Genomic DNA, 27796 nt, shown 5'->3' on the forward strand with positions numbered 1-27796 from the left:
TGCCATTAGATCTAATACATTTCCATCGTGAGTAGGGTTTCTATCTTTCTATTCTAGGTAGTTTTCCGAAAAGGCATATAGTGCTGTTTCACATGATGCATTATCACACCCTACACTAAAAAAAAATGTTTGGATAGTTAAAGTCTCCACCAATGGTTACAGTATGGTTAGGGAACTTACGTACAAGTAAAATGAGGTTTTCGGTTACATCAGATGAGAGTCTAGCAGGCAATAGAAGGTTCTAATCATCATTTTATGCCCACCCCTGTTAGTGTTTCTTGCCTCAAAAATATCACACGAAGCTTCAATTTCTGTCTCAGTGGATTAGAGTTTCTTTTCCACTGCAACAAACACACCATCTCCATTCCCATTTGTCGATCCTTTTGAAATACACTTAAATTTTCCACAAAACTCTCACTGCTATCAATTTTAGGTTTCAGACAGCTCTCTGGACCTAGTATGATGTGAGCTTCATTGCTTTTCATGAGCGCTTCAAACTGTGGTACTTTGTTGCGAATGCTTTGACAGTTTGACAGTATTTTAATACTCTCACCTGTGGGAGACATAGCTTTCAATCCTACAATGATATTTGTGAGTTTCCTACAGCTATTGTTATCTGGAATAAACAGACAGTCGCCTCATCTGAAAAACCCTTGTGTGCACCCCGTACATCAGCTGCCTGAGTAGCAGCCTCTGACGTTTAGTGCTCACCTGACCCATTTAGTGGGGACCCTACTGTTCTCAATTCTATGGTGCAAGTCCAGGAAGTCACACCCTAGTTGTCACAGAACCTCCAATGTCTCTGGTTCAGTCCTCCCAACTGAGTCAGAACCAAAGGGCCACAATCAGTTCGGGGGACAATGCCGCAAAATTGTGAATTTCATTGAAACTCCATGCACAAGGCTGGTCTTCTCTGCCAGTCACTGGAATGACTCAGGTATGAACTCTGAGCACAAACAGGCGCTATTTGTTCCAATGTGTGCCACAATCTGCAGTTGGTTGCACACTGTTCTCTCAATGGCTGCTGGAGATAGCCTCTTCAATATGTTGAATGAGCCCCCCCCCCCCCCTCCCCACAGCATACACACTGAATGCACCTGGGGTCCTTTCTGTCTCTTACTGCCATTTCCCAGAGGGATACTAATATTCGCTGTACATTTGAAATGCCGGAAATTAATAGACCCCTACCCTTTTGCGTTTGCCTCCTCTTGACACCGAACGAAACAGGTTTCCCCAAAATGGAGCTCAGTTTCAATAGCAGGGAGAGCATGCTTTTGTGATAACAGGTGGATCAGTAGCTTACCTTTGGACTTTGTAAGGCATTTAATTCACCTGATGTTTTAAGGAAGTTCATTCCTGAATCAGGCTGTGTTGTGCGCTGATACACAAACAATGTTTCTTTGTTGAGAATAGGTATTTCTGTTGAGCTGTTCAGATAACAGTCTAAGAGTTGAAGATAAATGATGGTTAGTGCCATTTTAAGAAGCTGGAGCAAACGAAGGGTATGATGGCCTCTACACTTACAGGCAAGTATACATGACAATGTATGAATGCATAGTTTTGAGGCAGTATGTACTCCTAAAATTCTGTCAAGCTTTCAGCCACATCATGTGGCTTAAAATCCAAGAGCTTTTGGCCAAGTACTAGACAGTCATTGTCAAGTGGTGATTTTTTGTTGTTGTTATGGGTCCATCCTCAGACAGACGTACTGTCTTTTGTGACGTCAGATGTGCCTTCTGCAGTGCCATATAAGGTAATATTTTTGTTGCATACCCACTGTGCCCAGTTCTACCTTCCAATGGCCAGGCCCCAAACCGTGCTTAGCTGCAGGCCACAGCCTCTACTGAGGGTGTTCTCACAAATTTTTATCTCTATCGCTTCTTTAATTACAATATCCCACAAACTACTTACTAATCAATGGAATAACTGATGTCTCTTTGAGCAAAATACAATCTCCATTTTCATGAGCATGTTATGCTACCACTGATATTTCAGGATATCAAATGTATCTCTTGTGTTCTACATAGCGCTGTTCAGTGGCGAGCACATTCTGCCTGACATAAAACTGTACTCAGTTGAAAGCTCATGAATTTTAAATCACTTGATGCTGCTGAAATCTTGAGAGAATTTTATCAGCCATGATAACAGTTTGTAAGCAGGAGTTATTCAACACATGCATTCAACACCTGTTACAGCCAGCTTGAGTTTTCATATGCAAGTCCTTGTAGAATCTAAAAACAATAATCAAGTAGGGAGAGTGTTAGTGATTCTACAAGTTTATTTTTAAGCTTGAGAAGAGAAACTTTTCTTTATTTCTGTAGTGAATGGAATGATGATGGTATCTTCTTATAGACTGCAGCTGTGTGTTCAGTCCACTGTAAGAGATGGTCCAGAATTATCATCAAGTTCTTTGCAGTAGGAGAAAAATTAATTCCTTTACCATATGTCATGAAGAGTTATGTTTTGATTTGTTTTAGGGTGCAAAAAATAACTGGGGTCATATGTGCCCAAGTCAAAACTATGGAACATGAACAGAGAGCAGGGAAATGACTATATGTCAGTCCTGTCAGTCCCAATGGACAGAATAGGAGACAGCTAAAAACAAGCACATGGAAAAGGGCTGAAATAAAATGCCATACAAAAATGGAGGTCCAAAACAAAAAATTTAATGGCCTTCGCCATATTGCTTCGGCGGATAAAAAGTAAAATGTGATCAACAGCCCGTGCATCATTTGCTAAAATGGCTGATAAATCAGATGGCAAACCAAAGCTGGAACATCAACTGTTAAAAACAGGCGTTCCAGCAGGAAGCGTCAGACAGTTAAAATTTGGGCACAATGTGTACAAAGTGACAGGGTAGCACCACTGAGTAATGACAATGGCTAAAAAGGCAGTGCAATACGCAACCTCCCGGTGGGAGGCCCAAGAGGAGGTTGTTCAAGGTGCTGGGAGAGGCTTAATAAGCCAAAGCTTATTCCCATGAAGGGAGGACCATTGGCGATGCCAAAGGGACACCACCTCCTGACAGACGGCAACACAGATATCACTGGAGGGAGTATAGGTACTAGTGGGCTGAGGCACGAGGACTGCAGCTTTGGCAGCAGCGTCAGCAGCCTCGTTTACTGGCAGACCGACATGACTAGGGACTCACGGAAACATGACATTGGCTCCACAAAGAGTGAGTAATTGACAGTTTTCCTGAACCTGCTGCACTAAGGGATGGACGCACATAGACTCTGAAGGGCACTGAGTGAGTCTGAGCAGAGGACACATTTGGGAAGGCTGTGTTGCCGGATGTATTCCGTGGCCTGATACAAGGCAAGAATCTCAGCCGTAAACACTGAGGAATGTGCCAGAAGCCAATATCGAAAGATGTGTGCCAGTGACGAGGGCACACCTGGCCCCACAATCAGTTCGAGAGACATCAGTGTATACAAAGGTACCACACGAAGTTCCATGGCGATAGACAGAGGCTGGAGTAGTGTGCTTAGGATGCGAATTAAGGCCAAGGTTAACATGGGCTGTTTCCTCAAGCCAAGGTGGTGAAGGGTTCACAACCACTGGGAAGGTCGCAGATGGTGTGAAGTTAAGCTGCCATACCAAGTGGCGAAAGCGGACTCCAGGAGGTAACAGAAGAGGGACGAGCCCCATACTGACAAAGGAATCATCAAAGGAGGAGGCATAGGAGAGGTGGCCACGCATGGTAGACAAATGGCACACATACCTGCTGAGGAGAAAGTGGTAGGGCAGTAGTAGTTCAGCAGCTTCGGCCTACAACCGGGCTGGTGTAGAAGGAGCCCATGGCCAAACAGATGCCATGATGATGGATAGTGTTGAGATGGCATAAAAGGAATGGGCAGGCAGACGCATAAACAAAGCACCCATATTCGAGTTTCAAACAGACAAGGGACCAGTACAAACAGAGGAGGGTGGTTAGGTCGGCACCCCAAGAAGTACCAGTGAGGACACTGAGGGACTGCGTACAGCGGGCTGCCAGGCAAGATACATAAGAGGACCAAGAGAGTTTCCTAACGAGCAGGAGCCCCAGGAATTTTATTGTGTCAAAGAACGGAAGGGCAACAGGCCCGAGATGGAGAGATGGTGGGAGAAACCATTTGCCACCAGAAAATCATACAGATGGTTTTGTCAGGGGAAAAGTGAAAGTCATTGTCGATGCTCCAGGACTGAAGATGATCAAGACAACACTGAAGACGCCGCTCAGTGACACAGGTCCATGGAGAACTGCAATAGATGGCAAAATCATTGACGAAAAGGGAGTCTGAGATGCCCAGTGGGAGACAGGCCATTATAGGGTTAATGGCAATAGCAAAGAGGATGACACTCAGGATGGAACCCTGAGGCACACCATTTTCCTAGATAAAGGCGTCTGACAAAGCAGAACCCTCAAGCACCTTGCAAACTCGGCCTTGTAAAAATGCCTGAAGAAAACAGGGCAGGCGCTCACAGGAGCCCCACGTGTAAAGAGTACAGAGGATACCAGTTCAGCAGCAGGTATTGTAGGCCTTCTCCAAATCGAAAACATGGCCACAGTTGGATTCCTGCAGAAAACCATTCATGACATGGGTGGACAAAGTAACGAGATGATCAACTGCAGAACACCGCATTCGAAATTCACACTGTGCATTCATTAGTAAACGGCGAGACTTGAGCCACCACACCAGCCGGGCATGAATTATACGTTCCTTCACCTTGCAAACACAGCTGGTAAGAGAGATGGGGCGGTTGCTAGAAGGAAGGTTTTTGTCCTTACTGGGCTTAGGTATGGGTACGACGGTGGCTTCACGCTGGCGTCCAGGATATGTGCCCTCAGTCCAGATGCCATTGTAAGTGTTAAGCAGAAAGTGCTTGCCCGCAAGATAGATGTGCTGCAACATCTGAATGTGGATGGCATCTGGCCCTGGAACGGAGGATCGGGATGAACTGAGAGCATGATCTAGCTCCCTCATAGTAAAGGTGGCATTGTAGCACTCACGATTCTGAGAATAGAAAGGTATTGCCCGAGCCTCCTCCACACATTTCCAAAAGATCAAGGCAGGGTGATAGTGGGAAGAGCTCAAAACCTCTGCAAAATGGCGGCCCTAGGTGTCTGAGATAGCAAGAGGGTCCACGATGACATTGGCAGCTAATGTCAGGCCAGAAATTGGGGAATGGTTCTTGGTTCCAGAGAGCCGTCTGAGGTTGGCCCACATGACAGAGGAAGGTGTGGAACTGTTAAAAGAATTAGTGAATGAAATCCAGCTAGCTCTTTTGCTATCCTGAAGAACTCGACGACACTGTGCACACATCTGTTTATAATGAATGCAGTCTTCCAGCGTAGGGTGGCGGTTAAAAATGCAAAGCGCATGTCTCCGTGCTCAAATTGCATCACGGCATGCCTCAGTCCACCAAGGGACTGAGATACAACGTGGTAAAAAGAAAGTGCGAGGAATGGAACATTCTGCAGCAGTAACGATAACATTGGTGAGATAGTCCACCTGGTCATCACAACTGGGGAAATCTTGTTCTTTGAAGGTCACCAGGGAGGGGTAAAGCTGCCAGACAGCCTTAGTAAGCTGCCATTTGGGCGTGCATGCAGATGAGGTAGGAGCAGCAGATGGAGAGCACACGGGAAATGGTCACACGAATAGGCACCAGAAAGTACAGACCACTCAAGACGATGAGCAAGATGGGCAGTGCAAAAGGATAGGTCCAAATGGGAATAGGTGTGTGAGGTGTCGGAGAGGAAAGGGGGTGCTCTAGTGTTAAGGCAAAAGAAGTTGGTTAAGAAGATCAGCCAACAGGGCACCTCTGACAGGCCCTGGGAGAATCTCAAAGGGGATGATGCACATTAAAGTTACTGAGTAGCAAACACAGGGTAGGGGATAGCTGTCCAAGAAGTTGAAGGAAATCTGCCCTGGTGACAGCAAATGACAGAGGGACATAAATGGTACAGAGAGAAAACGTTAGGCAGCGAAGGAAAAGGCAAACAAACAGCTTGAAGATGGGTAGTCAGAGACGTCGGTTGACTATGAAGGTCATCCCATATGAGAAGCATGACGCCCCCATGAGATGGAATGCCGACCTCTGGGGAAGGTCAAAACGAATCATAAGTAATCTGAAAGCTCAAAACGGTAGTGAGGGCACAATTTCGTTTCCTGAAGGCAGAGTACAAAGGAATGCTGTGATGCTAAAAGCAGCTCTAAATCCTCTTTGTGGGACCGAAGGCCACAAACATTCCACTGGACGACAATCATGAGGAGGAAGAGATGTAGGGGTGTCAACTCAGCGGCCACCGAGTGACAGCCAGTGTAGCGTACCCACTGAAGGGCACAGAACCAGGAGGATCCTGCTCCATGGGATCTACAGACGCATCGGCATGCTTGTGCAGTCGGTCTGTGGAGTCCAAAGCTGAAAAACGGTTGGTGGTACGCACCGGCGAGACAGAGGCTGGCCGGGCTAAGGGACCACGTGGCGACACCGTCAAGCAGGATCTTCAACTTGGTGAAGGAGAAGACAGTTTATCTTTAGTGGACTTCTTCGAACCCTTCTGATTAGAGGAAGTCTTGGGTGTTGTTTGGCTGGAGGGACAGAGGAAGTCTTCACAGGAGTACTCCTGTCCTTTCCTGCCTGCTGGTTGTGTAGTGGGTGGCTTCACCAGTTGAGGCAAGAGAGTGACGGTTTGTTGCACAGTGGGATGGGGGGACGACAATGCTACCTTGACACTGGGCAATTTCACAACCTCAGAGCCGAATTTGAGGTCGCATGTCTGCGTGGCCATGTCCTTCATGGAGTGAGGGGTAACAAGAACAGAACTATAGGTGCCAGACGGGAGAACACAAGGTTTGCGACTAGCCAATAACTAGCGAGCTACTGGGTAAGGCACTTTTTCCTTTACCCGAATCTCTTAACCAGCCCGCTCATCTAGATACACAGGACAATACCAATAGGAGGCAGCATGGCCGCCATTCCAGTTGATACGGCGGGGAGGAGGAGGCGGACATTCGCCTTGTGTGCATCCCTGCCACAGGTTACACATTTGGCTGGGTATCAAAAAGATGTTCCAGTGTGGTTGGAATGACGACACTAGTAGCAGCGCATCGCATTCGGAATGTATGGCCGGACTGTGATGATTTCATAGCCAGCTTTGATCTTGGACAGCAGCACCACCCAATCAAAGGTGAGGAAAAGAGTGTGGGTGGCCACCAAGGAAGACTCAACCTTTTTCATTACACGATTGACGGCAATGACACCCTGATCAGAAAAGTAAGATTGTATTTCAGCCTCAATTAGACCATCAAGCAGCCTGGTGTAAATTACACCACGGGAAGAATTCAAAGTTCTATGTGCCTCAACACGAACAGGGTAGCCATGGAGAAGCAAGGCAGCAAGCAGCTGTGTTTGAGAATCAGAAGCCGTCTCCAAAAGCAAAGTTCCATTCCGTAAACAAGACCAGAATTACACAGGGCCAGCAACTACAACAACACCTTTCTGGATAATAAGCGGATTGACTGTGGCGAAGGACTGACCGTCTTCAGTACGTGAGACCACAAGGAACCACGGTGCAGTGGCAACGGTCTTCAAATCAGTAGCCTCATTATGTTTACATCTCATAGACGTCGATGGGGAGTACGACTGACTCATCGCGAGAAATTCCCCCGTGATTGCCAGCATCTTCGATTGCACACTCTTTCCAACTGGGGGCTCCCTCCACAAGGGCCCGCGCCCGCCTTAGGTGATTGTTCACACCGTAGGTCACACTTCGCGAACATCTGACAGAGGGACCAATTGGCAATTTGGGAAGGTTGCAGCTCAGGCAATCACCCCCTCCCTGGACCTGGTCTATACCAGGGGATACGTGCAAACCCTACCTGTCGACCCAGGGCTGAGAATTACGCATTACCCGGGTCACCTGTTAGGCATCAGACGCGTGGGCCAGTCTTCAGGTGTGCACAGCATTAATTTTATTTATGGGGACTATGTGTTGTTTTTAACTTTCACTAAAACAGCTTGCCATTTTAATGAATACGGTTTACATTAAGTTCTCTCTCTCTCTCTTCGTTGTTGTAAACTTGTCAATGATGGGAGAGTAACTAAGGGTTTTCATCACGGTGATCCAGTACTGTGTATAAGTTATTACCTAAATGAAATGCGAGAGCGTTAATAAATAGCTGTTTTCCAGATGTTTCACTGTTTTCACTTTCAAGGAGAAATGTGACAGCATGTAGCAGGTAGGGTCCAACTACCATCTGAAAACATTCATTCTTTATACTAAAAGGCGGACTACTGAATGTTCCATAATTCGTTAAAATGTTACCAGTTGTTAAACTATTAGAACTGTGACAAAGAGAAAAATTATTTTAATAACTTTAGCAAAATATTTGTGTATTAGAGGGGAAAATAAGCATTACTGTGAGATTCTCAGCTGAACTGATGAGTTTCTTGAATAGGCTGCACTTCTTTCTGTGAGGTGTGAAATATGCGCAAAATAACCTAAATAAAGTTTGAATTTAGCGTCATTTGCAAGGTGCAAGTTACTCAAAATATTGTAAGAGTTTCACTGATATGTGCCGCAAAAACGCTGTTAATCTTCTTCTTCGTCACTGGCGTTGAGTTTAGGAGCCACAATAATAGTAACTGGTCATTTTCTTCTTGTAGTAAAATTTCGAAGTAGTTCAAAGTCAGATTCATTTTGACAGCACTTCTCTCCAGCCCATAGTGCTGGTGTCGCAGCTACACCTAGACCACGCCTCAGCAAACAGGGCGCAACTGCAGAAGAAATTCTGTAGCATCGCCATTTTGAGCAAGCAGGCAGCACGTCACGGGGGAGGAGAGGGGGGGGGGGGTGCTGACCCTTGGATAATGCACCTTAAATGGTATACAACCTGGACCGCAAGACTTAATTTTATTAAGTTGCTTCACTATTCCAAGGATATTTACTTCTAAGTTATTCATTTTGGCTGCTATTCTTGATTCTATTTCTGGAACATTTACTTCGTTTTCTTTGGTGAAGGAATTTTGGAAGGCTGTGTTTAGTAAACAATGTTTCAGCAGCACTATCATCGGTAGTATTTCCATTGCTATCATGGAGAGTTGTTGTTGTTGTTGTGGTCTTCAGTCCTGAGACTGCTCTCCATGCTACTCTATCCTGTGCAAGCTTCTTCATCTCCCAGTACCTACTGCAACTTACAGCCTTCTGAATCTGCTTGGTGTATTCATGTCTTGGTCTTCCTCTACGAGTTTTACCCTCCACACTGCCCTCCAATACTAAATTGGTGATCCCTTGATGCCTCAGAACATGTCCTACCAACCAATCCCTTCTTCTAGTCAAGTTGTGCCACAAATTTCTCTTCTCCCCAATCCTATTCAATACCTCCTCATTAGTTATGTGATCTACCCATCTAATCTTCAGCATTCGTCTGTAGCACCACATTTCGAAAACTTCTATTCTCTTCTTGTCTAAACTATTTATCGTCCATGTTTCACTTCCATACATGGCTACACTCCATACAAATACTTTCAGAAACGACTTCCTGACACTTAAATCTATACTTCATGTTAACAAATTTCTCTTCTTCAGAAACGCTTTCCTTTCCATTGCCAGTCTACATTTTATATCCTCTCTACTTCGACCATCATCAGTTATTTTGCTCCCCAAATAGCAAAACTCCTTTACTACTTTAAGTGCCTCATTTCCTAATCTAATACCCTCAGCATCACCCGACTTAATTCGACTACATTCCATTATCCTCGTTTTGATTTTGTTGATGTTCATCTTATATCCTCCTTTCAAGACACTATCCATTCCATTCAACTGCTCTTCAAAGTCCTTTGCTGTCTCTGACAGAATTATAATGTCATTGACGAACCTCAAAGTTTTTATTTCTTCTCCATGGATTTTAATACCTACTCCGAATTTTTCTTTTGTTTCCTTCACTGCTTGCTCAATATACAGATTGAATAACATCGGGGAGAGGCTACAACCCTGTCTCATTCCCTTCCAAACCACTGCTTCCCTTTCATGCCCCTCAACTCTTATAACTGCCATTTGGTTTCTATGCAAATTGTAAACAGCCTTTCGCTCCCTATATTTTACCCCTGCCACTTTCAGAATTTGAAAGAGAGTATTCCAGTCAACATTGTCAAAAGCTTTCTCTAAGTCTACAAATGCTAGAAATGTAGGTTTGCCTTTCCTTAATCTAGCTTCTAAGGTAAGTCGTAGGGTCAGTATTGCCTCATGTGTTTCAATATTTCTACGGAATCCAAACTGATCTTCCCCTAGGTCGGCTTCTACTAGTTTTTCCATTCATCTGTAAAGAATTCGCGTTAGTATTTTGCAGCCGTGACATATTAAACTGATAGTTCGGTAATTTTCACATCTGTCAACACCTGCTTTCTATGGGATTGGAATTATTATATTCTTCTTGAAGTCTGAGGGTATATCGCCTGTCTCATACATCTTGCTCACCAGAGGGTAGAGTTTTGTCAGGACCGGCTCTCCCAAGGCCGTCAGTAGTTCTAATGGAATGTTGTCTACTCCCGGGGCCTTGTTTCGACTCAGGTCTTTCAGTGTTTTGTCAAACTCTTCACGCAGTATTGTATCTCCCATTTCGTCTTCATCTACATTCTCTTCCATTCCCAGAATATTGTCCTCAAGTACGTCGCCCTTGTATAGACCCTCTATACACTCCTTCCACATTTCTGCTTTCCCTTCTTTGCTTAGAACTGGGTTTCCATCTGAACCCTTCATATTCATACAAGTGGTTCTCATTCCTCCAAAGGTCTCTTTAATTTTCCTGTAGGCAGTATCTATCTTACCCCTAGTGAGATAAGCCTCTACATCCTTACATTTGTCCTCTAGCCATCCCTGCTTAGCCATTTTGCACTTCCTCTCGATATCATTTTTGAGACGTTTGTATTCCTTTTTTTCCTGCTTCATTTACTGCATTTTTATACTTTCTCCTTTCATCAATTAAATTCAATATTTCTTCTGTTACCCAAGGATTTCTACTAGCCCTCGTCTTCTTACCTACTTGATCCTCTGCTGCCTTCACTACTTCATCCCTCAAAGTTACCCATTCTTCTTCTACTGTATTTCTTTCCCCCATTCCTGCCACTTGTTCCCTTACGCTCTCCTTGTAACTCTCTACAACCTCTGGTTTAGGCAGATTATCCAGATCCCATCTCCTTAAATTCCCACCTTTTTGCAGTTTCTTCAGTTTTAATCTACAGTTCATAACCAATAGATTGTGGTCAGAGTCCACATCTGCCCCTGGAAATGTCTTACAATTTAAAACCTGGTTCCTAAATCTCTGTCTTACCATTACATAATCTATCTAAAATCTGTCAGTATCTCCAGGCTTCTTCCATGTATACAACCTTCTTTTATGATTCTTGAACCAAGTGTTAGCTATGATTACGTTGCGCTCTGTGCAAAATTCTACCAGGCGGCTTCCTCTTTCATTTCTTACCCCCAATCCATATTCACCTACTACGTTTCCTTCTCTCCCTTTTCCTACTACCGAATTCCAGTCACCCACGACTATTAAATTTTCGTCTCCCTTCACTATCTGAATAATTTCTTTTATTTAGTCATACATTTCTTCAATTTCTTCGTCATCTGCGGAGCTAGTTGACATATAAACTTGTACTACTGTAGTAGGCATGGGCTTTGTGTCTATCTTGGCTACAATAATGCGTTCACTATGCTGTTTGTAGTAGCTTACCCGCATTCCTATTTTTTTTATTCATTATTAAACCTACTCCTGCATTACCCCTATTTGACTTTGTATTTATAACCCTGTATTCGCCTGACCAAAAGTCTTGTTCCTCCTGCCACCGAACTTCACTAATTCCCACTTTATGTAACTTCAACCTATCCATTTCCCTTTTTAAATTTTCTAACCTACCTGCCCGATTAAAGGGTCTGACATTCCACGCTCCGATCCGTAGAATGCCAGTTTTCTTTCTCCTGATAACGACGTCCTCTTGAGTAGTCCCCACCCGGAGATCCGAATGGGGGACTATTTTACCTCTGGAATATTTTACCCAAGAGGACGCCATTATCATTAACCATACAGTAAAGCTGCATGCCCTCGGGAAAAATTACGGCTGCAGTTTCCCCTTGCTTTCAACCGTTCACAGTAACAGCACAGCAAGGCTGTTTTCGTTAGTGTTACAAGGCCAGATCAGTCAATCATCCAGACTGTTGCCCCTGCAACTACTGAAAAGGCTGCTGCCCCTCTTCAGGAACCACACGTTTGTATGGCCTCTCAACAGATACCCCTCCGTTGTGGTTGCACCTACAGTACGGCTATCTGTATCGCTGAGGCACGCAAGCCTCCCCACCAACGGCAAGGTCCATGGTTCATTGGGGGGATCATGGAGAGAAGGCTTTGATTGTGTCTTGCCGCTAACTTACTTTATATACGACCAGAACCTCTTTGGATTTTCTGCCAGGTTTCAAGACACAAGTTCTGTTGCAGAACCATTATAACCACCTTGCATTGAAGTCCGCACTAAACTTTGAGCTTCTGTAAATGATCGTCTACCTTGGACGTTTCGCGTTCGTTCAAATTTAACATGCTTTTTTCATTGTTTCTGCAACAGTGTTGTGACTTGTTTTGAATATGGCTCTGAGCACTATGGGACTTAACATCCGTGGTCATCAGTCCCCTAGAACTTAGAACTACTTAAACCTAACTAACCTAAGGACAGCACACACATCCATGACCGAGGCAGGATTCGAACCTGCGACCGTAGCTTGTTTTGAATACCATGGGGGATCAGCCCAGTGTTTGTTAATTTATTTGGTATAAATCTCTAAGTCTGCTGAAACTATTTCCCTGAATTCATGTTGTCTGCAATTACATTATTAACTTGGAAGATGTCAAGCAAATTTTTATTTGCTTTCTTGAATAGATACTGGTTTAATTTTGGTGGCTTTGAGAGTTATGGTATTCACTCTCGCTACGACAATCCTGTGCTCGTTATTAGTTCAGATTATTTGTTGATAAGAGGTCAAGTGTGTTTCCGCAACTTTTTACTATTCGAGTGTGCTCAAAACCTAATTGCTCGAAACAATATCCAGAGAATAAGTTTAGCACAATTTTTAATGATGTTTTACACATACCTCTGGATTTAAACATGTATTTTTGGCAACATATCGAGGGTCATCACAAACTATAATTGTATGATTCGAGTACATGTCTGAAATTAGTGGACCTTTCAGCAATTGTATCAGCCAAGTTGAGAGGTCAGTAAAAGGATCCAATTAGTATTTTATTCCAGTTGTCAAGGATAACCCCTACCCATACTAACTCACAGGAAGTATATATTTCAGTTTCGCTACAAGATAAACTAATACTAAGAGCAACAAATGTATAACTGCCACCTTTCTGGATAACGTTAGGTCCTTCGCAAAAAATTTGGCTGAACTTATCTCCTGCTTTGGCCAGATTTGAGAGGCTAGAACGATTTCAGAGTCAGTGCTTTCTATTAGCACTTAGAGCTCTGGCACTTTTCCTACACAGCTATGACAGTTTACAACTGTTATACTGAGGGTTCCTAGATTTCAGTTGTACCCGTGTTTGACTTGCACCCTTTGAGATTGAAACCCTTTTTGTTTTTTTCCAAGACCCTCTAACTGAGAAAACCCGACCAATCCACACTACAAAAACCCCGCTACTCCTGTAGTCGTGTCCTGTGTGTAATGGACTCCTGATTTTCAGTGGAACCCAAAACCCCCCCACGTTATGGTCTAAGTCAAGGACTCTGCAGCCTACATGGTTGCAGGACCATCTGAGCCTCTCATTCAGACCCTCCAATCAGCTACATACCAGAGGTCCGCAATCTATCCTATCAACTATGCTGCAAGTGGTGAGCTCTGCTTTCATCTCGCAAGCAAGACTGGCAGCCATTACCACTTCTGACAGCTGCTCTTCTGATACAGAATGACACACATTATTGGTATTGACATGATCCACCACCTGCAATTGCTCTCCATGGCATCCAAAAGCACCCATACCTCGTCTGGAATGACTCCACCCAATATGCACATTGAGTGCACATTGGCCTTTTCCACCACCTTGGCAGCTATGTCCCAACAAGACTCCAAAGTATGTCTCACGTTGGAGTTCCAATAACCCCACCCTCTTTGATTATCCAGATCTTGCAGACAGAGGTTTCCTCTGAAAAGGTCAAGCAACTGCATCTAGGTGAGGGACATTGTCATCTACAGATAGCACCTGGAACCTGTTTGTCAGACTAACCGAGGAGGTCTTGCGCCCCCTCCCTGGGAAGTTTTTTGCAGCCTTCTACACCCCGAGGTAACCTCCCATTCAACCAAGCAGTAACTGGGCTGGCCACACTGATGTAGACCAATTAGCGGACTCATGGGTTCTGCTAGATGCCTGCTGGATCCACATGGCTGGTCCATAACAGTGCTGACAAGCCAATGCAGCATCAAGCTGTGTGACGAAAACCAACACAGCCTGGAGCTGAGAGCGAAGTGTCACCAATTCAGTTCACATCTGCACACGGTGATCACAATCCCTCTTCACACTAAAGATGGCAGAAAGCTACATTACAGTGGCAAACAAATGACTATCGACATATGCTACAAAACTCTAGGCAATTGTAGACACTGACGAAAATGTGAGAAGTGTGTCTATTAAATATTAAATTAACATGCAGAAATTCAAAAACTGAGCTACCAAAGCATACAGATGAAACTATATAATTCGCTTCTGGTTAGGAACTCGTAAAATGTCACGAAATCTGTTACCTCCCTGTGCTCTCTATTGGTGGTGGCTGCTGCCTTACTGACGAAAGCCAATAAGTGATCACTAGGTTTCATAACAAACAAACAAATGACCACTTTTTACACACTTCCAGTTTCACAGCTTCCGAATTTCCAATGAGAGAATTTTAGCTCCTTATAACTGTGCTCCATAAATGCAATATTTTGTGTCAGTAGCACACTCTTACATGTGAAAGCTCTTAACCTGAACAAATCTATTTCTTACATCTTCCTTGGTTTGGCAATCTTGCATTATAATTCATCCCACATAGGATCGTTCTTGCAGGCTTACCACTATTCCATTCCCAACTTTCGTGTTGGGCACACCTGTTTTCAATTCTACCCATCATTTTCATGTTAGTTTTTCCTACATTTAGTTTATATTCTGTGCAAAGTATGTTATTTCTGATGAAATAGTACATTAGTCAATGGCCCAATGTCAGTTTCCAATGGGCACCTTATTTCAGGAGGCGACCATATTGCCATCATCAGGGACACTTATGAACTGACTGCTTGAGAACTGGCACGGCACTTCTCTCTTTTTACTCTCTCCCCCTCTCTGATCAGTCATTATAACCACCATTTCCACCCAACATCTCCTCCCCCACTCCTTCCACTACCACATTGCTCCAGTCCTGCTTCACACCCATGTACAAGTGCTGGCAAAACCTCTGCTTTTCCTCTGCCTGACCTCAAAGGCAGTTTGTTGTGTGGCATCTCCTTCCTCTTCTTAATCAGAGTAATTAGGAGTTCCCAGGCCTTAGTGTGTGGCTGCTACCATGACTGATCAATTCCCTTACTCATATCTTTGTACATTCTTTAATGCCACAGTCTCCGCAGTTACACATCAGTGTCAGAACCTTAGTATAGTCGCCGTCCATTTCGTATTGTTCTAATAGGAGATGTTATGTGACTGTCGTCTTGTTCGGCTGCTGCAATCTGGCGTCCTGTTGGTGTTCTGGGCAACTGTCTTCAACAGTATGCTTAATCTGACCTACTTACGTCTTGCCACATCAGCAGGGCGTCCAACAGATGCCTAATTTCTTTCATTGAAGTTGTCTTTGACACTACCAAGCAGTGGCCATGTTTTACCTGGTGAGCGGAAGACACACTTCACTTGGTGTACCCAGAAAATTCATCCTCTCTCTCCTGGTAATGTGCCATAAAAAGGAATAAATAGAATAGCTGCATCATCCACCGAGAGTGCAGTCGGTATAGGGAATAGTGCTCTCCAAATTTTCTCCTCCTTGTAACCATTATTCTGTGAAACTGTCCTCAAATGTTTACGTCAGAAATGGTGTGAATGAACTGTACCAATGTTTTGAACACACTATTCTTCTGTGCTGGGCAGTGGCAGTGGCTCTTGATATGCGTCTTCTTCCATTTCACACTGTGGCACAACATGCTGCCCATTCTTTTAACCAGAAAATCCATAGATGGAGCACTCCATCCATTTTAACGTCCATGGTAAAATTGACATTCTGGTGTATCGAATTGCGATGTATGAGTAAGTCATCCACATTGTCTCGTTCATGAAGCCGTATGATAAATGATTTTTCTACACATCGGGTAGTATGTTTCCACTGGTCTGATTCCAGGGCTTCCTCTGTGAAATGTTCCACCTGGTGAAAGTGAACTACTCACAGCTACTCCTTTCCGCTTGTAGTGGCCACTGTTGAAAAGAAAGTATGTCAACATCTAGACATACCTAGAAAGACTGGTGGTCTGTGTCAAATTTCTGACCAGTAAGTTCTAAGGAATCTTGTAAAGGCCCTCTGATAAAAGGAGTCTACATTTCAGTTATCTTTTAATATCAACAGTTTAAACAAACTATTCCACAAACAAAGAGTGGCAAATTCAGAGAGCCCTATGTCCTATACCCACTATACAACCAGTGGAAATAGGAGGAACCTCAGGACAATGTGGACACTGCATCTATTCCTTTTTGTGACACATTACCTGAAAAGATAAAAAGAATTCTCCAGAAACATCAAGCGACAATGTTCTACCACACACCATCTAAAGCACAGGCACTGCTTGGTACTGTCAAAGACACTCTCAGTCTGCAAAAATCCAGAAGTCTATTGAGTACCCCACCATTGTGTAAGACGTGTGGTCAGACTGTGCATATTGTTTAAGACCGTCACTGATAACACCAATAGCACACCATATAACAGTAGCCTATCGAGTTGGCAGTCTGAATTACAAACTGGATTACGGCCATACTAAGGTTCTGACACATACATCTAACTTCTGGGACTATGTCCTTAAGGAATCTATACAGATTCAAGTAAGGGAATCACTGATAAATCATGACAATGTCTGCATCCTTAGTAAGGCCCGGGAACCCGCAATTAGGCTGATGAAGAGGCAGGAGTTATCCCACAAGAAAATGACTTCGGACATAGGCAGAGAACAGCAGAGGTTCAGTCAATATATGTACTAGGTGTGAACATGGGACTGAGCACCATGTAAAATGGGGGAATGGGGGCAGGATATTATAATGAGTGCAGACAGCAGATTAAAGGGAGGGGCAAAACCTGAAAGCACAAGATGGTTAGTTCATCAATGCACTTGGTCACTTGCCAAAATACTGTGTCCGTTGGATGCTGATGCCTGCCCGTTTATCCACGAACTATTTCATTATTAAGTACACCAGGAGAATTACATTCTTTGAATGTACACACAATGTTTTAAAGAATAAAATTCACCATGACAGCTTCTGCCAAAGGTGCTTGTTTTGTTTGGTTTAGGATGCAAAAACAACCACAGTCATACGTGCCCACGTCAGAACAGTAGCACACAAAGACAAAGACAGGAGCTAAATACGACTACAGGTCAGTTCCAATCGACAGAATAGAAGACAGCTGAAAACGGGGACATGGAAAAAGGCCTATAAATACACCATAGAGAGAGAGAGGTTCTGAATTAAAATTGAATGTCCTTCATCATATTGCTACGACAGATAAAAAGTAAAACACGGGCGAAGTCACATGTGTCGTTCACTAAAATGGCTGATAACTCAGATGGCAAGCACAAATGAGAAGGTAAATGGTTAGAAAGTCACTCTGTCAGGAAATGGTGGACCGTCAAAGGTTGAGAGCAATAAGCACAAAGTGGTGGGGGAACATCACTTGATAAACAGTGATGGCTGAAAAGACAGTGCTCAATACACAACATAGCTAAAATGATCTCTCCTCACAGTGAGAGGGCCGAGAGGAGGTCGTCCAGGCCTCAGAGAGGCTTAATAACCCGGAGCTTGTTATCATGAAGTGAGGACCTGTGGTGACGCCAAAGTGACACCACCTGCAAACAGAAGGCAACACAGAGATGGGAATGTAATAACTAGCGGACTGAGGTACGAGGACAGCAGCCTCGGCAGCAGCATCAGTGAGCGGCCTCGTTTCCTGTCAGACCACTGTGACCAGGAACCCATATAAAAATCACCATCAAAGAGTGAGCAAGTGACGGCTTTCCTGGACCTGTTGCACTAAGGGATGGACGGTGTACAGTAATGAGAAGCTTTGAAGAGCACAGAGTGTGAGCAGGTGACGCAATTGAAAAGCCTGAGTCACAGGATTTACTGTGTGACTCGATACAGGGCAAAGGGTTCTTCTGTAAATACTGAGCAGTGTTCTGTAAGCTGATACCAAAAAACATCAGTGCTAAAGATGAAGGCACACCTGACAACAAGGTCAGTCCAAGAACCATCAGTGTACACAGAGGTACTATTGTGAAGTTCAATATGAAGGTCATGTAACTAAAGGCAACTGAGCAAGGCCCGAGTAGTGTCCTTAGGAAGCGAATGAAGGCCAAGGTGAACACATGCCGCCGCATGAAGCCAAGGTGCTGAACGGTTCACACCAATCAGGAAAGTGGCAGGTAGCATGCAGTTAAGCTGCCGAAGCAAGAGGCAAAAGCGAGCTATAGAAGGTAACAGAAAAGAGGGATGTGCCCCATACTGGCAATCTAAAGAGTCATCAAAGGAGGAGGCATAAGGTGAGTAGCCATGCATGGCAGACAAACAGCATGCATATCTGCTGAGGAGAAAGTCACGGCGGTAAGAAAGTGGTAGTTTGGCAGCTTCTCCATACGCACTCTCAACTGGGCTAGTGTAAAAAGAGCCAGAGGCCAAACAGATGCCATCATGGTGGATTGTATTAAGACAGCATAAGAGGGATGGATGTGGAGTTGCATAAACAAAACATTCATATTCTAATTTTGGATGGACAAGGGACTGGTACAAACAGATGAGGGTGGTACAATCTGCTACCAAGGAAGTAGCACAGGACATGTAGGACATTGAGGGAATGTACAAAGGGCTGCCAGGTAAGAGATGTGGGAGGACTAATAAAGTTTCCTATTGAGCAAGAGCCCCAGGAATTTCATAGTTTCAATGAACGGAAGAGCAACAGGCCCAAGATGTAAAGACGGTGGAAGAAACCAATTGTGCTGCCAGAAAAACGGTTTTGCAATGCTCCATGAGTAATGACGATCGAGACATAGCTGAAGACGCCACTCAGTGAGACAAGTCTATGCAATAGATAGCAAAATCATCAACGAAAAGGGAGTCTGAGATGCCCGGTGGGAGACAGGCCACCCAGCAGAAGATAGGCCATTGTAGGGTTAATGGCAATAGCAAAGAGGATGACGCACAAGACAGAACCCTGAGACACACTGCTTTCCTGGATAAAGGTGTCTGACAAGGCAGAACCCACATTTATCTTGAAAACTCTATCTTTTAAAAATATCTGAATAAAACGTGGCAAGCAGCTACGGAAGCGCCACGTGTAGAGAGTACGGAGGATACGAGCACTCTGCCACGTATCGTAGGCTTTCTCCAAATCAAAAAACATGGCCACTGTCTGGGATTCCTGCAGAAAGCCATTCATGACCTAGGTGGACAGTGACGAGATGATGAATTGCAGAACATCACACTTGAAATCAACACTGTGTAGTGGTTAGTAAATTGCAATATGAGCCACCATACCTGCCAGACACGAATCATACATTCCCTCACCTTGCAAACACAACTGGTGAGATAAATGGGGTAGTAGCTAGAAGGACGGTGTTTGTCCTTACTGGGCTCAGGTATGGGTATGACGGTGGCTTCACGCCAGTGTCTGGAAACTTGCCCTCTGCCCAAACGTAGTTGTATATATGAAGCAGGAAATGCTTGCCTGCAAGAGGAAGATGCTGCAACATATGAATGTGAACATCATCTGGCCCTGGGGAGGAGGACGGGGGTGAAGTGAGAGAATGATCTAGCTCCCTCATAGTAAAGACAGCATTGTGGCACTCATGATTCTGAGAAGAGAAGGGTATCACCCGAGGCTCCTCCGCTCGGTTCCGATGAAGGATGGCAGGGTGGTCATGGAGGTAGCTAGAAATCTCTGCAAAATGGTGGCCCAAGGTGTTGGAGATTGCAAGAGCATCCACTATGATATCATCTACTACTATCAGGCTGAAAATTGGGGAATGAATCTCGGTCTGAGAGAGCTGTCGGACATTAGCCCACAGAAAGGAAGCGGGAGCGGAACTGTTGAAAGAACTAGTGAATGAAACCCAGCTGGCTTTTACCCTATCCTGAAGAACACTACGACACTGTGTGCGCAACTTTTTTTAATGAATGCAGTTTGCCACTGTAGGATGATGGTTAAAAATGCAGAGAGCACATCTCCACGTGAGAATTGCGTTGCGGCATGCCTTAGTCCAACAAGGGACTGGGACACAGCACATGAAGAGGACATGTGGAAGTGTGAGGAACTGAATGTTCTGCGGCGGTAAGGATAATGTTTGTAAGATATTCTACCTGGTCATCACAACTGGGGAAATGTTGTTCATCGAAGGTCGCCAGGGAGGAGTAAAGCCTCCAGTCCACCTTAGTAAGCTGCAATTTGGGTGTGCAGGTAGGTGGGGTAGGATTCAGCAAAGGGACAGGAAAAGGTCAGTATGTGTCAGAGAGAACGGACCACTAGAGATGATGGGTAAGCTGGGCAGTACAGAAGGACAGGTCCAAATGGGAATGTGTGTGCATGGTGTCTGAAAGGAATGTGGGTGCTCCTACGTTAAGGCAGAGGAGGGTAAGTTGATTGAGAAGGTCAGCCAAGAGGGCAGGTTCTGGGAGAATCCCAAAGGGGAAGGTGCACATTGAAGTCACAAATTAGCAGAAAGGGATGAGGCAGCAGGAGGAAGTCTGCCCTGGTGACATCAAATGGTGGAGGGATGTAAATGGTACTAAGGGAAAAGGTCAGGTGAGGAAGGAAAAGGCAAACACCAACAGCTTAGAGCTGGGTAGTCAGAGAGATGGATTGAGTATGAATGTCACCCCATATGAGCAGCATTACTCCACCATGAGATGAAATGCCATTTCGGCGGAAGGTCAAAACGGACGGGGAAGAAATCAGAGTTGCTTAAAGTGGTCGCAATTTTGTTTCCTAAAGGCAGAGAACGAGCAGATGCTGCGATTCTAAGAACAGACGTTAATCGTCTGTTTGACGAAAGGTCATGAACATTCCATTGAAGGAGAGTCATAACGAGGAAAGGGGAGGAGGGATAAAATGAAGGGGTGTCACCTTGGCAGCTGCCAAGTGCCAGCCTTCAAAGACTCACTGTTACAGGGCACAGAGGCTGGAGAATCCTGCTCCATGAGATCTACACACACACACACACACACACACACACACACACACACACACACACACACACACACCTCACATTTTCTTGATCTTGGTGATGAAGCATCGTTTCATTACCTTGAATGCAACTTTCTTGGACTGTCATCCACAATCATTTGCGACAAAAATTTGATGTTGGCAAATTGTTCTGTCCTGTCCACAGTAATACATCATCAAAGAAATACAACACCATTTACAAAACAAGCACTCTGAAGTATTAGAAAATTTTGCACACATCAGAAATCATGTTTACCACAGGTTTCTACCACAAGATCTTTCTCTCCCCCACATCTCCATCCACCGTTCAATAAAAATCTTCATTTTGTGTTTCATCTCTTATTTCTACCTTCCATCCCATAATTCCTCAATCTCCACCCCCATCTATTCAATCTGATAAAAAGCTGTTAATGAAAATGCAAAATCTGTCTTGTTTTAACACAAAGGAGAAATTCAACAAAAGAATGTCATCTGAAAATAACTATTTCTGAGACAATAACAGACAGAAGTGCATCCAATATTCATAGTTGAAAATTCATTCTCCTCAAGTTTAACACAGTTCCTGTTGAGAATTTTCTTGAGTAGCTATTAAAATGTCATTCTTTTGATGAAAGGTATTTTTATGTTTGCTAATACAGTATTCCAGTTCAGAAGCAAAGTTACATCTTAGCAAGCATCTCCGTGTTTCAAATTACATCTTCTTTGTGTCATACTATCTCCTAAACCAAAAATACTGCTTAAAATTACTAATTGCTACCTTGCATTATTATGGAGCAGTTTCTTGGTGATACACGGTGGCCTGAATATTTAAATTACTGCAGCTTCCATTACACTAGATATGTAATGTGCAACACAAAGCAGATTCAAACAATTCATCTGCTTTCACATTCCAGGTGAAAAACTAAAATAATGACGAACACTGACATTTCTGGTTTGTCAGTAGCTAGATAACCAATCGTCACTTCACCTGGAGACCAAGGTGTGCTGTACAGTATAACTCATTGTAACATAATAGTGGTTACTGAAAGTGCCATCACACATATCAGTAACTGGAAATTTTTACTGCACTAGCGCCACCTATTTTTCAATTAAGGTAGAGAGGAATAATGTAATCTTCATTTTAAATGTAATGCAATCAAGGAGTACATCTATTCTTTACTTCATAATTCACAACTAGACTCTGGTTCTGAATTTCATTTTTTTTTTTTTTTCTGGAACAAATTCAGAATCATATTTACTAAGGAATTTAATTTATAATGATGCCAATGTTAAACACCTGATAAGGTTTACTGAAAAGAAGTAAACAAGGAGGAATTACATTAAGGACTGGATGGGATATTAAGGAAAACACACAAATCCTGTATCAGGAGGGGAACCCGTACACTGCTGCGGATGAGCTTGTTACATGCCAAGTTGAGAGTTGCATCATTATTGCAATGTATCTCTTTGTGTAAAGTAGTCTGTGTGTATTGAGGTTTACATGGGCTGGGTTTGCTTGAGTAGCCTGCCTAACCCAGTGCTGAATATTCTGGAGCAAGCTCTGCTGTATCTCTGCCTGTCACTCTAAGATTTGTTACTTCCAGATTTTCTGGATTCAGAGGAACTTGTATACCTGAACAAACTTTGCCATTCCATCCCCCTCACCCACAACCTCACGACACAGCACTGTATTCTGGCTGGAGCAGCCAGAAGTAATGGTAATGTGCGCATGTGGTGTGCTTGCTTGTGAGAATGTATATTTTCTTTTCTGAGGATGGCTTTGGCCAAAAACTCAACGTGTAGGCCTAACATTCTTTTAGCTGTGCCTGTGTGTAACTCAACATGTCATCTTTATAGTGAGTAGCAATTATCCTTTTCATAACACTGCTATTCCAACCTCCACTTTCCATTGTTTTATTAGATATCTTGCTCAAACATAAGACTAGTCTTACACCTACTGCCAGACAGTTTACAACTATTGCTTTCAGAATCTGTTGGGGCATTATCACTTATATCGACACTGAGTAATTCAGCTTCACTGCCAGTCTTCATAAGTAGGCCTATCTCTAGGATCTCTTTCTCAGTGCAACCAGCAATGTCTTGCCTTCCTTTGTAGAAAAGAGGAGAAAAACACTGATGCCAATCCTGATGAACAGTAGGTAAAACAAAGCAAAATATAATGCCACAAAGTGATATAAAAGATAAAGTATTCCAAAACAGCTGGATACCAGAACTTTGAAAAAAGCTACTGAGATATGGGGTAGAAATTTCACCGTACACGTGAACTCTTCAACAGCACTCTGGTGTTGGAGTTGTGGTGCACCTATGGGATAACGGAAGCGATGCCCATCACTAGCACTCAGCAACCAGCAAGGAGGCCCAAGTTGACTTATTAATATTGGTGAAGGAATACAAAGAAGGCACACAAACTCATCAGCAACACCTGGAGAGAGACAGATTATGACAAGTTACCATGTCAGCAGCAGCCCTGGGATTAAGATAGTTTTAATTTTGAAGGACCATTTTCTGGATGGGAATAGCACTGCACTTCAACAACTTATGTATTGTTCACAAAAAGTCTCAAATTAGAATAACTGATTGCATTGATGTAATGACATATCTCACTCCATTCAATCACAACAAACAGTACTTTTTCTGACAATTTTATAGTTACTTGCAGAGCATAAAACTAAATCAGGGCGTACAAATGAGCCTGCTATTTTCATTGAGAGTTGTCACTTTAATACCAAGCAATTGTACTGAATCTAAATAGAAGAAATAACACAAAATTCAGCAGTAAGTGGGAAAGTAATGGTCACATTGGACATAAATAAACCACCTAGCGGCCTAAGCAGCACTGCAAGCATTAAGTCCTTAAGAGTGGATATTAATTGCCAGCTGACTTTGAATGAACATACAAAGACAATGGCATCAGCATTTTAGGTTGTATCATCAACATTTAACAGCCAGTGCCTTGGACATACAAGTCTCACGTACCCACAGTTATTTGCTATGGGATATTTTTCATGTGGCCCAATACACTACACCTGGATATTATTTTCAAACTGCAGAAAATGACAATAAGAGTAACAATAAGCAGAAGTGAGCTTCATTGTAAGGAAAATTTTAACAACAGAATAGCCATACAGCAGCAAGTGAGTTCATCAGTCTGTTGTGCACAGCACAAAAACCAATTGCAGGCAGGTCACAAGTTTATTATCCACAATCATGGAACAGGAGCCAACTTGGACTTCTGTTTCCCAACAAAAAACTCTGCATCACATTTTGTATCATAGACTGAAATCATAATTTTCCCTGCAAGATGAAATAACGGACATACATTTATTTGAAAAGAAAGTTGAATTATAGCTTTTAAAAATACATATACTACGTGAAGGTTACTTACATAATTCAAACGTGTTATTAAAACAAAAATGACATCTAACCACCTGTCATAATATACACTCACGACATAAGCCTAACGCTTTTTACTGGAAATTCGTACATCTAAGCAGGTACAGGGTAATACTAATGTCATACCATTTTCCTGAACTCAGCATCTCACTCATCAAAAAGGAGAGAGGGCACAGGGATTAAATGGTAAGAAAGCATGGTTGTTCAGAAGTCACATACACATATGTGTGCACACACAGCAACAAGTGTCTGAAGACTAAATGAGCTGTGTGTAATTAATGATCATCTTATTAATCCAACTTGTTACAATTAACTAAAAACTTAAAGTCCATTGCTCATTAGATATAATTAAATGAGATGTGCATTTGTTACAGCACAGCCTATCAAGCTATCCTGGCTTAGGTTTTCCTAAATCACATTATCAGGCAAACGCCAGGATGTCTCCTTCAACAAAATCATAGTGGGCCATCTGGTCTCTTCTCATTAAACACATACAACACAGCATATCCAGTCCTATATCATTGTAAAACGATTCTTCGATGAATATATTACTATTACTATGGCATTACATTACCATTGGAACCACAATACAAATGTTCCATCTAGTTCATTAACAGGGGCACACTGTCCTAAATGAGGAATACAGATCAACTTAGAAGTACAAACTTATTTCTGATATCCATACGACATATGATGTCAAGACAGAGTTTTATTAGTTCACCGTCATACCAAAACAAATCCAATACCACCCTATCTTGTCACTATTTATTAAATACAGAAAGAAATCAAATTATAGACAGCATTATTTCGACCAACACATGGGAGCATATTTGAACTAGTATTAAAGCTTCAAAAGGTGGGGGAGACAAATCTATTCCTGCATCTAGCAGTAAGCATCAGCAACGAATTTGCGGAGAAAATGTTGACGAAGAACAAATTTAGCCTAATCATTTTGTTTGTGTTGAGAAATAACAGTTACTGTAATTAACGTTACATGAAGCAGCAGAATATTGATAGAGTGAAAAAGAGGTGTATGGAGGATTATGGGTAAATCCTGAAATAAAAGTGTCTTCACTAATTTGTATTGTCTTTTCTGTCAGGTTAAAACAAGTGACACCTAAACAAGGCACATATAACTGCATAACTGATCAGGGAATGGCAATGATTACTCGTCCTGCGTCCTCTGAACAATTATATCCCTCACCATGTGAGCATAATTCAAAAAGATTAGCTACTGGAAGCTAGTACCTAACGACTGCTGAAAATGGGTGCAAATTACAAATAAATATATAAACGAGAGGCAATGCTAAAATATCAACTGAATACAAATCATTGTAAAGCACATTCATGTATCAGTTTGCGACCTGTCAATTCAAGTGGTTAGACATTCTCTTACAATATTTCTTAACTGACGAATCTTGGAATATTTTCCCTCTTAAGATTTTATTACTGTTTTAGAGCTAACCTGAAATGCAGTCGAAGTCATTTTCAAATGGTCAATTCACAAAACACATTAGGTTCTCAAACAATAACATAAACAAGTCACTACGACGCACAAAGTGGCGTTAAAACTTAAACTACCGGCAGCACAATTCAAACTGCGTACCAACACGCTACACATAATAGTCTCTGACCAGCGATATCTACACAATTGCATAGGACTGGAAGTATGCACATACAAATACAGAAAATTTGCTAGTTTCCGTCTTCACTACGATATCATTCTCCAATTTTGAAAGTGTGGGGATTCTGATAGCACACTTTGTTTCAAAGATCGACGTACATTTCAGGAAAACAATTCCAGTGCAGCAAGACCGCTTCGTTTGTTGGAAAGGAGGGATTCATGCAAAAGCTCTGCATAGCCTAATATTTAAAATTTCGAAGCAAGTAAAGCACCTGAAACTTGTCGATCAATGATTGTCGACCTGAAAGATTTCATAAGTGTAACAGTCTGAAATAAATATCATTGTAACACATTCCTAATATTACTTGTATTTGCAATTTGCACTATATTACCACTTTTTCCAATTTCACCATTATCTGTGTTGCCTTTAGTGAATGTTACAGTGAAAACTGTGTTTGTCGATACTATTATCACATCCACAAACACAGTTAAGCATTCTTATCGTCGTAAAAGTTCAATTCTATTTCGTACAGAACTCCATTTAGTTTATCCGATGACTGTCCTCTCACTTTCCCACAGTGGTGAAGCTAATGAATCATTTGTGGGTAGCTTATCTTATACCCTTTTATACAAGAGATTGATGCGGAAATTCTTTTTGATAGTAAAGCTATCAGTCACTAAATTTCTGGTCACTTCTAGGTTGTTTAACCACGTATCTTTTCTATGGCAGTTGTGCAGAGAGAACTTAACCCAACATTTGTCATTGAATGGCGAAGGTAATTTTCAACGGAATATTATTGGACGCTAAGAATGTAAAGTGCGCTGGTGACAAATATTTATGTTTGTCAATGTAAATATTTCCTAGTTCATTTTCCAGTTGTTCTTTGCTGAAGAATGGGTAAGTTGTGAAAAGCCTTTCAGTTTCACTGTTGTAAACCTTGATTTTAATTTCCTACCTGAGTCCTATCAAGCAACTCTACAGACTGAATATTCTGAAAAATTCCAAAACGCATTTCCATTTGCACTATCATGTTATTTAAGATTTCACATGATATCAGCAACATCTCAAGCAAGTGGAAGTCACACTCACTACACTCATTTCAATGTTAACTTTCTGGATACAGCTTTTAGTACATGAGCTCACATTCGTTTCAAATCACATATCGCTTAACAAACTGGTGGTCATCATGATTGCAGCCTTGCACATACTAATATCAAACACAAATTTGGGTTACAGAAGAGGATAGAGGTGGTCAACATATGACAAAGCAGGGAAAACAATTGGGTTTTATTAAGAACGCCAAGAAA

The 27796-nt window shown here is 42.7% G+C and overlaps 1 protein-coding gene across 1 annotated transcript in view; it reads right to left on the reverse strand.

Annotated features, from left to right (window-relative positions):
• The window catches only part of LOC124711771 (protein abnormal spindle), a 167895-nt gene extending 141456 nt beyond the window's left edge, over nucleotides 1-26439 (reverse strand). Inside the window, exon 1 of the mRNA XM_047241986.1 lies at nucleotides 26330-26439. Within this exon, the coding sequence (XP_047097942.1) occupies nucleotides 26330-26350 (21 nt within the window). The 5' untranslated portion in view covers nucleotides 26351-26439. The remainder of the gene's footprint in view (nucleotides 1-26329) is intronic.
• Nucleotides 26440-27796: the final 1357 nt, after the last annotated feature.

This window comes from Schistocerca piceifrons, chromosome 8, assembly GCF_021461385.2.
Source record: "Schistocerca piceifrons isolate TAMUIC-IGC-003096 chromosome 8, iqSchPice1.1, whole genome shotgun sequence".
Taxonomy (NCBI): Eukaryota; Metazoa; Arthropoda; class Insecta; order Orthoptera; family Acrididae; genus Schistocerca; species Schistocerca piceifrons.